Source organism: Otolemur garnettii, unplaced genomic scaffold, assembly GCF_000181295.1.
Source record: "Otolemur garnettii isolate 467f Iridium unplaced genomic scaffold, OtoGar3 scaffold00151, whole genome shotgun sequence".
NCBI classification, from domain to species: Eukaryota; Metazoa; Chordata; class Mammalia; order Primates; family Galagidae; genus Otolemur; species Otolemur garnettii.
Window position 1 is genome coordinate 442,174 of NW_003852546.1, and position 11,574 is coordinate 453,747.

At 42.4% G+C, this 11,574-nt stretch overlaps 1 protein-coding gene across 2 annotated transcripts in view; it reads right to left on the reverse strand.

Moving 5' to 3' along the window:
• Positions 1-11,574, reverse strand: part of ZFP90 (ZFP90 zinc finger protein) — a 23,259-nt gene that overhangs the window by 3,142 nt on the left and 8,543 nt on the right. For both annotated transcript variants that reach the window (XM_003799362.3, XM_023518927.1), the window contains exons 3-4: positions 3,441-3,567; positions 3,022-3,117 (exon numbers count right to left, since the gene is read on the reverse strand). In XM_003799362.3, the coding sequence (XP_003799410.1) occupies positions 3,022-3,117; positions 3,441-3,567 (223 nt within the window). The remainder of the gene's footprint in view (positions 1-3,021; positions 3,118-3,440; positions 3,568-11,574) is intronic.

Consider the following 11,574-nt stretch of genomic DNA (forward strand, 5'->3'; position numbering starts at 1 on the left):
GTCCTCATGTCTGGACCTTACTTGGAAATGTATCAAAAGATGGACTGATAGATATAGATGAAGAGAATATGATAAAGCAAATATAACAAAATAATGACAAAAACGTGATAATCTTGGCTATGTAATTTTTTCAACTGTTCTATATATTTGACAATTTTCATAATAAAATGTTGAGGGGAAAAATATAACCGAAGGGCTTTAAATCCCAAATTCCTACCCTCCAACAAGACTCAACTCTAAAGTTCTAAAGGCAAAGACTGATTATCCTCAGTGGGACATTAGAAATAATGAATGAGGACGTTATTTCTCCAGCCAGATTTCATAATATCAAGTAATTTCTGACTGTTTTCTATATCCTCTGCAACACTGACAGAATATATAGGCAGTCCCCAGGTTACAAACAAGATATGTTCTGTAGGTTTGTTCTTTTATTACATTTATATGTAAGTTCCAACAGGTACATTTACCTTTTACCTGTAATAGCCCCTGTTTGTAAGTGTGAGTTGTATGTAAGTCACATGTTTGTAACTCAGGGACTGCTAGTATAGAAATACTATAATAATATTATTAATAATAAAAAATATACTATAATAGACTCTTCTCCCAGGAGCCTGAAAGAAGAGTAGAAGCAAGACTCAGTCTATTGACAACTAAAGAAAATGCAAAACCATCAAAGTTTATATAGTGGAGATAACATAAATGGTACTTATAATCAGGGAATAAATATATAACTATATTAGTTTTCATTAGGTTTATAGGCTTATATAGATCTTGAACTTCAAGAACAGATAGCTTTAGATAGGTAGAACATATTATCTAAAGAGGGAGAAATATATGCCACTTACAGATAATATTAAAAGAAATTTAACCTAAGGGGAGCTTGTTTTAGCAGGAAAAATAAGATAACACTACAAGGCATGACAAAGGACTTTTAAATCAAAGGAGTTTCTATTTCCTATAATAAAGTACACAGATTAACATAAAGTTTTCTCAGAGGTTTTATGAAGATAAAGCATTAAAATCCAGTGGGAGCCATCAACTGATGAATAGTTAAACAAGATGCGCTATAATGATGCAACAGAATAAAAAGGAATGAAGTGTTGATACATGCTACAAATGAATGAACCTTAAAAACATTATGCACAGTGAAAGAAGCCACATGTGATTCCATTTATACAAGCTGTCCAAATAGCCAAGTCCATAGAGATAGAAAGTAGATCAGTGGTTGTCAGGGGCTGAGAGAAGTGAGGAACGGGGAATAACTGTTAATGGATACGAAGTTTCTTTTGCAGTGATGCAAATGTTCTGAAATTAGAGAGTGGTAATATTTGTACAACTCTCTGAATATATTAAAAAAAACACTAACCTGGAGGGGGCGCCTGTGGCTCAGTGAGTAGGGCACCAGCCCTATATACCAAGGGTGGCAAGTTCAAACCTGGCCCAGCCAAACCACAACAAAAAAATAGCGGGGTGTTGTGGTGGGTGCCTGTAGTCCCAGCTACTTGGGAAGCTAAGGCAAGAGAATCACCTAAGCCCAGGAGCTGGAAGTTGCTGTGAGCTGTGTGATGCTGCCATGGCACTCTACCATAAAGTGAGACTCTGTCTCTAAAAAAAAAAAAAAAAATCCAAAAACCCCACTAACCTGTATACTTCAAAGGGATGAATCTTATGGTATGTGAATTATATCTCAATAATGCTGTAATTGTGGTAGTGCCTGTGGCTCAAGGAGTAGGGTGCCAGTCCCATATATCAAGGGTGGCAGGTTCAAGCCCAGCCCTGGCCAAAACTGCAGAAAAATAAAAAATAAAAATAAAAAATCATTAAAAAAATGCTGTAATTAAAAAAAATCTAATATGGACTATAAAGAAACAACAAAGTGAAGAAATCCCAACTCATAATTATAGTGATCTATATGCAGGGCCTGGTTAGGGTGTTACCCGTAGAAGGTAAAAGGCAAGAAAAATATAAGCTACTTCTCAAAAGAAAAAAATAACCTGCATTGAAAGAAAAAAGAATAAACTGATTGTGGTATTTGGTCTGAGGGATCAGAAATCCAGTGGATTCTAACAGATGAGGGTAGAAATGGGAAATGGGCAAGGTAGTAACATGTGCTGGTGGGGGGTGAAAGATAATGAATTTAGTTTTACATAGTATAAATCGTGTGAAATTTCAAGTGGAGGTCCTGTGAGACGAAAAGAAAAGTGACCAGGGTACTTATTTCTGAGATTTCTGGGTCTACTGCATAAAATAAGGAGCAACAACCACCAAAAGGGCAGGCACCCCTTTAGGGAGGTAATAGAGAAAATCTAGGAGCCTGGAGGGCAGATTCCTTAAGGTAGTTTCACTTGGGGTGTTGGTCTGTGTAGAAATACTACACAGTGTTGGTGGCGGGAGGAAGCAAGAAAAGCCAAAGAGCACTTAGCAAGCCAGGATAGTAGGAGAGATAATACAGGAACCATGGAGGGGCATGAGTCAACTGGCATAAATGTGGGATGGAAGGAAGATGTTGCTCCCGGGTGGGTGTTGTTCTAGGCGAGTGGTCAGGGAAAGTCCTACGAAGACAGGTTATAAAGGGAGGGAGAATCAAACTGTGGGCATTTCCTGTAAGTGTGGAGCATGTGACAGTGAACGCAGCAAGACAAAACAAGGAAGAGACATAGAGTTCAATTCACATCTGAAGGAGGAAAAAGGGGATCTCTAATTAATGAAGGGAGTTGGATGCCAGCAGAGGAGAAAAGAATCCAACAGGTAGGGTTATACTGGATAGGAGAGATGGTATTTCCAGGGTAGAGCAAAGGTTTCTTTTAGAAAGAAAAAAAGGGTCTCTTTGCCTCTAAACCTATTAACAGAGGAATACCCTTTTGAATAAGAGAGACATAAAGAGGTGTAACTGAGGAGATGGCTTCAGCTTCCTATGCAGGTCCCAGGGCTCCCAAGCCAGCTTCTGGAGGGAGCTTTCCTTTTCCTAAGGTGTGGCAATAACTGCATTCACTCCTATATGCCTAAGTCTCACTCATTTACCTGGACAGAAAGGCCTTTGGATTTCTCCCTCTGATATCCATGGCTCTTCTCCTTGCTCCAATTTGAAGATCACCTCTGGCTTGGAAACTTGATATCCTGCTCATGGGTAAATACACAAGATTTGGTTGTTTGTGCAAGTGGACAAAGAACCCTCCTAAGGACAAGTCAGTACTAGTCCTTGATCCTCAGGAACTCTGAAGGAAAAAAAAGGTGCAACTTAAGGAGTCATGCAATCAAATTGCCTATCTCCAGTTCTGTAAAATAAAGACCTTTAACATTAAGAGCAGGCTCAAAACCCTTAAAGCTGCGTCCCAAGGAGATTAATAAGCTCTGACCCCTGAACATCCTACTTGGTTACCTAAGCTACAAGCATTGCAAGACCCACCAACAGGCAAGACACTCAGAAAAGTGGACCTTACCAACAGAAACCAGGTGGCTGTAGTTCTCCAGCATCACATCCCTGTATAAGCTCCTCTGAGCAGTGTCAATGTGGTGCCATTCTTCCTGGGTGAAGTCCACAGACACATCTTTGAATGTCACTGATTCCTGTAGGATCACATTCCTGTTCAACTAGGGATCAACCCTATAAATGTTCCTATGGCGATACTGGGAACAAATCGTAGGATCTAACAGAAGCCGTGATCACACATTTGTTAGCCCAAGGGGGTACTATTGAGTTATAGACACTAGTTGTTCATATAATTTTTTTTTTTTTTTTTTGAGACAGAGTCTTACTTTGTCACCCTTGGTAGAGTGCCATGGCATCACAGTTCACAGCAACCTCAAACTCTTGAGCTCCAGTGATCCTCTTGCCTCAGTTTTTCATTCTTAGTAGAGACAGGGTCTCGTTCTTGCTCAAGGTGGTCTCAAACTCATGAGCTCAAGTGATCCACACACCTCACCTCCCAGATTGCTAGGATTACAGGCGTGAGCCATTGCACCTGGCCATATTTACATACTTTTTTAATGGATATAGTATGTTAGGCAGGGAAGTTATGAGAGATAGTCTGTTCTGCAAAGCTATATTCCCACTTAGTTATCTTCTGGGATTCCTTCAAAACCAAGCCATTTTATACAATCACCAATTCCTTTGGGTTTGTTCATTTCCTTTATTACAAAATCCAAATACATTAGGCAGTAAAAAGTGATGGCCCTCTCTACCACCATAACCAAGCCCACTTTATTCCCTAGAAATAATCTCTCAACAGTTTGCTATATACATTTAGGGCCCCTTGTCTAAGTTTGACACACACACACAAAGCAACCACACCTCCAAGAGAGAATCCTATTTTAGGAAATACCATAGGTATTGTTCTACGACTTACTTTTTACATTTACTTATATATCTTAGAGATTTTTCTATAATTATATATACATATATATAATTTCATCTTATTGCTTTGAACTATTTCATGGTAATCCATAGTAAAGTTGTATCATAAGGTACCTACCTACTGCGTAAAATTAACAGAACCCCACTGTATTGAGAATAAAACTCAAATTCCCCCATTGCTCACCGGGCTATAGAATGCTTATCTTGGTGTTTCTGACTACATCAAGCCTGTTCCCACCCTGGCTCTTTTTCTTGTTATCCACTAACCCAGGCGTCCTCAAATTACGGCCCGCGGGCCACATGCAGCCTGCCTAGGACATTTATCCGGCCTGCCAGGTGTTTTTACCACGGCTGCCTGTCCTGCTTAGCAGCTGACTCGTCCTGGGGCCCGCAGTCTGGCCCTCCAATGTTCTGAGGGACAGTGAACTGGCCCCCAGTTTAAAAAGTTTGAGGACCCCTGCCTAACCTCCTAGATGTCTTCATGGCTGACAACTAGATACTAGTTGCTTTGCTGTCATCTCAAGCATGACCTTCTTGAAAATGTTATCTTAGGACCTCCCTCTAATTTGCTCTCCATCACATTACCTTGTTTAATTTTCCTCCTAGCTCAGGTACCTTTTACTGCCCAAATTCTTGGCATGTAAACTCAAGAACAAAACAGATTAAGATAGGAAGGCCACTTGTATTTCCTTTTTTTTGGGGGGGGGGACAGAGCCTCAAGCTGTCACCCTGGGTAGAATGCTGTGACATCACAGATCACAGCAACCTCCAACTCCTGGGCTTAAGCAATTCTCTTGCTTCGGCCTCCCAAGTAGCTGGGACTACAAGCACTCACCACAACAGCTGGCTATTTTTTGGTTGTAGTTGTCACTGTTGTTTGGCAGGCCCAGCTGGATTCAAACCCACCAGCTCTGGTGTATGTGGCTGGTGCCTTGGCCACTTGAGCTACAGGCACCAAGCCAAGGCTACTTATACTTCTAACAATTTTCAGAGATTAGCTTGTTAGTTTACTGTTTGTCTCCCTACTGTAAACTCCATGAGAATGGGGACTTTACCTATCTTGATCATGGTTACATGCCCAGTGCCTAGAACACTGCCTGGCACATAGTAGATGCTTAAAATAAATACTTGGTGAATAAATAAATGGACCAGTCCCTATTAATATTTAGATTATTTTCAGCATTTTGCTATTATAAACATTACTGCAATAAATATTGTTTGTATGAATAGGCTAGGATTTCTCTAGGCTAGCTAGCTAGTTAGAATTGGAATGGCTAGGTCAGAGGTCTTTTCCTGCTTCTTGCCCTATTCTAATCACTTGTTCCTCCACCAGCCCATGGAAGGCTGAGGTGCCCCACTGCCTCCCAACTTTCAGTTCTGAGCTGGTGGGCTGATTGACTTGGCCTTGTAAGTCATGAGACACCTATGGACATGCCCTCCTTGAAATATCTCCTTTGGTCTTGGCTAGACTTCTATCCCAGAAAGCATATAATTAAGTATGGTGACAAAAATTAGTGCAAAAAGACATTGAAAACAGAGGTGAGGCTCGGTGCCTGTAGCTCAGCAGCTAGGGTGCCAGCCACATACACCAGAGCTGGTAGGTTTGAACCCAGTCCAGGGCTGCCAAACAACAATGACAACTACCAAAAAAATCACCGGGCATTGTTGCGGGCACCTGTAGTCCCAGCTCCTTGAGAGGCTAAAGCAAGAGAATCGCTTAAGCCCAAGAGTTTGAGGTTGCTGTGAGCTGTGACATCACAGCACTCTACCCAGGGCAACATAGTGAGACGATTAAAAAAAAGAAAGAAAGAAAACAGAGGTGAGTTAGCAGGAACAATTTCACAGAGGTTTACTTGGTGCCCTTTTTCTCCTGCTAGCTTAGGGACAGCTGAACTGGACTCATCAACTTCCTCAAGAGTATCATTCTCTGCCCTGCCCTCCACGGTCGTTCCTTTAGTAAACTCCACTGCATACTTAAGCTGCTGGATCGTCAGTGAAGTTTTCTGATTCCCCATCAAGGGTGAATCTCCGTCATGTGTATTAAACCTCTCCCCACACCCACCATTATTCAAATAAAACTAATAATCTATTTAATATTTGTTTTCCTAGACAGTAAGCATTACGAAGGCAGGGATGATATTTTTTTCACTCTAAAATACCCATTGCCCAGCAAATGCCTGACCCACAGTCTGTTTCCTGATTGAGTTAAACCTTAAAGAGATAGGTGAGATTTGAATTTCAGAGAAGACAGGAGTGGCCCCTTCTCCTAGGGAGTGAGGTATGACCACATCCATACATTGGCTTCCCTGTACCATATTCCTGCTCAGCACTGCGGCTGTGTTCCTGCAGGTGCCAAGCAGGATTGAAATGAGCCATTCTCCTGACCAAGGGCAGGGATCGGACTAACCAGATCAGACGACCGGCCTTACTATGTACACTGTGGCAGATTAAAGATGCAAAAGAAAAACACGGCAGTCCTTGAATAAATTTCAGTTTATTTTAAAAAGTGTTATTTATTAGCACACAACATGAAATAATAGACAGTAAGGTGAGGTGGCTGTGGGTACTCAGAGCAGGAAAGACTGGGAGAGAAAGGAAGACTTCAAGGCAGGCTATGCACTTGCTCTAAAAGGGTAAGTACCACTTGAAAAGGAGAAAAAAAAAAAAAAAAACGTGAGAATCCAATCCAGGAACTGAGAAGCTTCAGGAAGGAGGCTGGTCTTGGGCAAGGGATGACCAGCAAGGCAAAGGGGTTGGACCAGGCATTTGAAGTTAGAGGGTGAGAAGTAAAACCTTCTCGCCGTTGCCTGTTCTGCCTTCTAAACATACCAGCTCTTTGATTTAGTAATAGTCACTGACCAACTTGAATTCCTTTGCTTGACAGGGTCCCCATATTTCACACATGGTCCCCCTAGTCTTATTCTGCTTTCCCTAAAAGTCGCTCTAATGGTAACAATATGCCAACTAGCAAACACATGTCCTGCAAGACTCATCATTTCTTGCCTTCAGGAGACCATTTCACTGGCCTCTGTTCTTCGACTCTTAAATCCCAGCCACTCCTTTTCTGGGCCCTATCAGAATCACGTCTTTAAAACACAAATTTGACTACTCTTACAAATCCTCCATTTCTTTCCACTTCTCCCTATCCCTATCACCCTCATCTCTTACCTCCTAGCTTGTCTTTCCTGTTCCATTCTTGCCCTCTCCCAAGTCCATTTTCCTTATGAAAACCAGAGTGAACTTGTTAAAACCTGCCAGATTAAATCACTCCATTTCACAGCCTCCAATGGCAACCCCATCCATTCCAAGTGAACTCAACTTTTTTTTTTGTTGTTGCAGTTTTTGGCTGGGGCCAGCTTTGAACTCGCCACCTCTGGTATATGGGGCCGGCGCCCTACTCCTTGAGCCACAGGCACCGTCGGAACCCAAAGTCTTTACAGTGACCTACACAGCCCTTACTAATGCAGTGCCCCCTCGCTCCTTGGGTTTATCTCAAGCCTCCTGCCCCGCCCCCGGCTCTTCCTTGCACTCACCCTGCCTTCCTCCTGATTCCTAGAAGACACTAAGTGTGCAGCTGCCTTTGCTCCAGCTGATGCCTTGTCTTAGAAGCTTCTTCCTGCACATATGCCCACAGCCCCCCACTCACCTGCTTCAGCTCTTTGTTCAAATGTCACCTCATCATAGCAATCTCTCCTCACCACCCTATATAAAAGAGTGCCCCCTGTCCTGCACTGTCACTATTTTTTTTCCCTCACCACCTGACATAAAACAGTTTTATTTGTTTACAGTCTGTATCCTACAGCAGAATATAAACTCCAGGTGAGCAGAAATACTATTTATTTTCTTTACTTTTGAATCTCCATTGCCTAGAACAGGCCTATATGGGTGCCCATTAATATGTCTTCAGATTAAAAATTAGATTCCTTAGTGTGAACTTCATAGCCCTTCATGACCTAGTCCCCCTGACCCTTCATAATGTCAGCTGTGGCTTCTCCTCCCCTCATACACCAAAATCTGCCTCTGTAGAAGTTTTAGCTCTTTGCAACCAAAGCGTTCTCCTTTGCCTCTACGCTTGGTGCTTCAAATGCTCAGCTGGCTCAGGTTCACTCTTCATCAAAACTCAATCAAGCGCTCTCTTCTGGGACTCCATTCCTACCCCCAGGTTCACCTCCCAGTGGCTCCCCTCCCTGGGCCTTCCTCCAGCACAGCTCATAAAACTCTATGACATTTTGCTGCCTGTTATCTCTTGTTCACTCCTACCCAACTATGCTCCGAGAGGGTCAGGCTTGGCTCAGGCACCTTCAAGTCTTTAGAACCAGTGTGGTACATAAAAGACAAAAGTGCGCAAGATCACATAGGCAAGAGGCACTCTCAGTTCTGTGGTATGAGTTAGCCACTCTGAGTCACGTCACATGAGGGCATTCCCCACCTTGGACTGAAATAACAGATCCTGTAACATCATTTAGCCGGCTGCTTAGTCGTCTTCTAGATTAAACAGGATCTCATCATCGGCCTCTTTTAGAAACAAGCAAAATTACCAAGAAGAATTGGATGTTCCCTTTCCTCAGGCTGACATGAAAAAGACCTCAGCCAAATGATGGGAGCTGAAACAAGGAACCAGGAATGACAGGGGCTAAGTTGCGAAAACGCAATTCCATGAGCCTCTGAAAATCTCCACCACTAGAGTAAATAACGTCCTTCAGCCAATCTTACACCTCCTGGAAGTCCAATTACTCATCAATAACATGGGTTCTCTGAACTGGAGAAGAGTTTTTTATAGCAGACCACGTGAAAGGGAACTTCAAGAAAGGGGAACATGTGCAAATACAAAGGGACACTCTGCCTCCAACTCTCAACATATGCCAATTCCACAGGAGAAATTGGCTGAAATTTTAACTCAGGAAACTTTGTAACTTTGAGACTGCAAAGTGGAAAACCAGAGAATGGCAGCTGGTGAGTAAAAAAAAAAAAAAAAATCTAATTTATAAAAACTGCTCCCTCTAAAACCCAAATTAGTTTGCCTAATTAGGAAAATGGAATTTACTAGGATATACGGTATGTGTTTTCACTCAAGTACTCAGTGTCCTCTGAGACCAGACCAACAATAGTTTGCCAGGCTGAGAGCTGACAGCGTCCCTAACAACTCAGTACACAGAGAGGCAGCAATATTACTGTCAACCTTTGCGCACATACACAGCCATCCTAACTCCAACGGCATCCCAAGCTGGCAACCTGGACCTCTCCTGTAGCTCTTCATTTTCCCTTTATGCCTTACAGTCACCAAAAGCCTCAGAAATGTCTGATGAATTGAGGCCAGCCTCTTCATCCTTCAAATCAACTCAAATCCTCCCTACTCTATGATGGCATTAAGCCAGGTAATGGCCATCTAAATCATGCAGATAATATGGCAGCCACGAACCACTTGTGGCTATTCACTTGTGGGTTTTTTTTGCAGTTTTTGGCCAGGGCTGAGTTTGAATTCGCCACCTCCAGCATGTGGCGCCAGCGCCCTACTCCTTTGAGCCACAGGCACCGCCCTCACTTGTGTTTTTTAATTAGGAGTTTAGATGTTCCACAATTATAAATTGGTTTTAAATATTGCGGGGGGGGGGGGGAGACAAATTTGCAATGGGGCTAGTCCAAATTGGCATGAGTGGTAAGTATAAAATATATACCAGGTTTGAAATAGTACCAAGGCTCGGCGCCTATAGCTCAACCGGCTAAGGCGCCAGCCACATACACCTAAGGTGGCGGGTTCAAATCCCCAGCCCGGACCCGCCAAACAACAATGATGGCTGCAACCAAAAAAATAGCCGGGCGTTGTGGCGGGCGCCTGTAGTCCCAGCTACTTGGAAGGCTGAGGCAGGAGACTCGCTTGAGCCCAGGAGTTGGAGGTTGCTGTGAGCTGTGATGCCAGAGCACTCTACCCAGGAGGACAGCTTGAGGCTCTGTCTCAAAAAATAAAAAAAGAAAAAGAAATAGTACCAAAAAAAGAATTTAAAATATCTCATTAGTAATAAAAATCTTGATTATATGTAGAAATGATACTATTTGGGTTAAATAGTATGTACCCTTAAAATTAATTTCACCTGTTCCTTTTACACTGTGGCTATTAGAAAATTTAAACATATCTGTAACTTGTGTTTCTTTTAGACAGTGGCTACTAGAAAATTTAAACATATCTGTAACCTGTGTTTCTTTTGGACAGAATTGCTCTGGGTGGACTCTGCCCTGATAATATCATTCTCTTTTGTGTCTCCTAGTTTTTATATAACCCATTCTGACCATAATGTGCTTTCTTCTCTCGGCTCTCTCTAAAGAGAATTTCTTATTCTCTCTCTAGAACCAGTTCAGTGGCCCTTTCCCTTCTGAAGCTTTTCCAGATCCTCCTTGTCCCCCTTTACCATATGGTCAGTATCTCCCTCTCAGAATTGTAGCCATCTATTCATGTTTTTCTTCCTCAAGAATTTCTCAAGGGGCAGAGCCTGTGGCACAGGAGTAGGGTGCCAGCCCCATATGCCGGAGGTGGCAGGTTCAAACCCAGCCCCGGCCAAAAACTGCAAAAAAAAAAAAAAAAAATTTCTGAAATCCCTTTTCATTTCAGTAACTCCAACACCAAGCATGTTGAGATTATCCAGAATTACCTGGAAGACAGACTTTTCTAAATTGCCTGTGCACACAGGGCTCTGCCAACCCATCTTATAAAAGCTCCTTAAGTGATTCATTATAAAAGAGCAACAGCTAAGATTTACTGGACTCTCATTGCCAGCTGGGTACAGAGCTGGGTCATTTATGTACACCCTGTCACTATATTCCTCACTTATCATCTCCCCACAGGAAGCAAGTACCACTTCCTGCTCATTTTGAAGCATGACCCTGGTTAAGAACCCCTGCCTAGCACAGAGCAAGCATTCCAAAAACATCCTTTAAATGACTGAATAGATTCTGAGTAATTCTTATGGAAGGAAACTGAGCAGTCATTTTGAGGCTAAAAAAAATATGTTAGTGAATTAAATTCTTTAATTAGAAAAAGCAGGAATAAAGCAAAAAAAACAATGGCATTAACAGCCAAATCTATTTAACAGAAAAATCGCTGATAAATCTAGTAAAAAGAAATTTTAAAGGCTCGGCGCGTATAGCTCAACCGGCTAAGGCGCCAGCCACGTACACCTAAGGTGGCGGGTTCGAATCCCCAGCCCGGACCCGCCAAACAACAATGA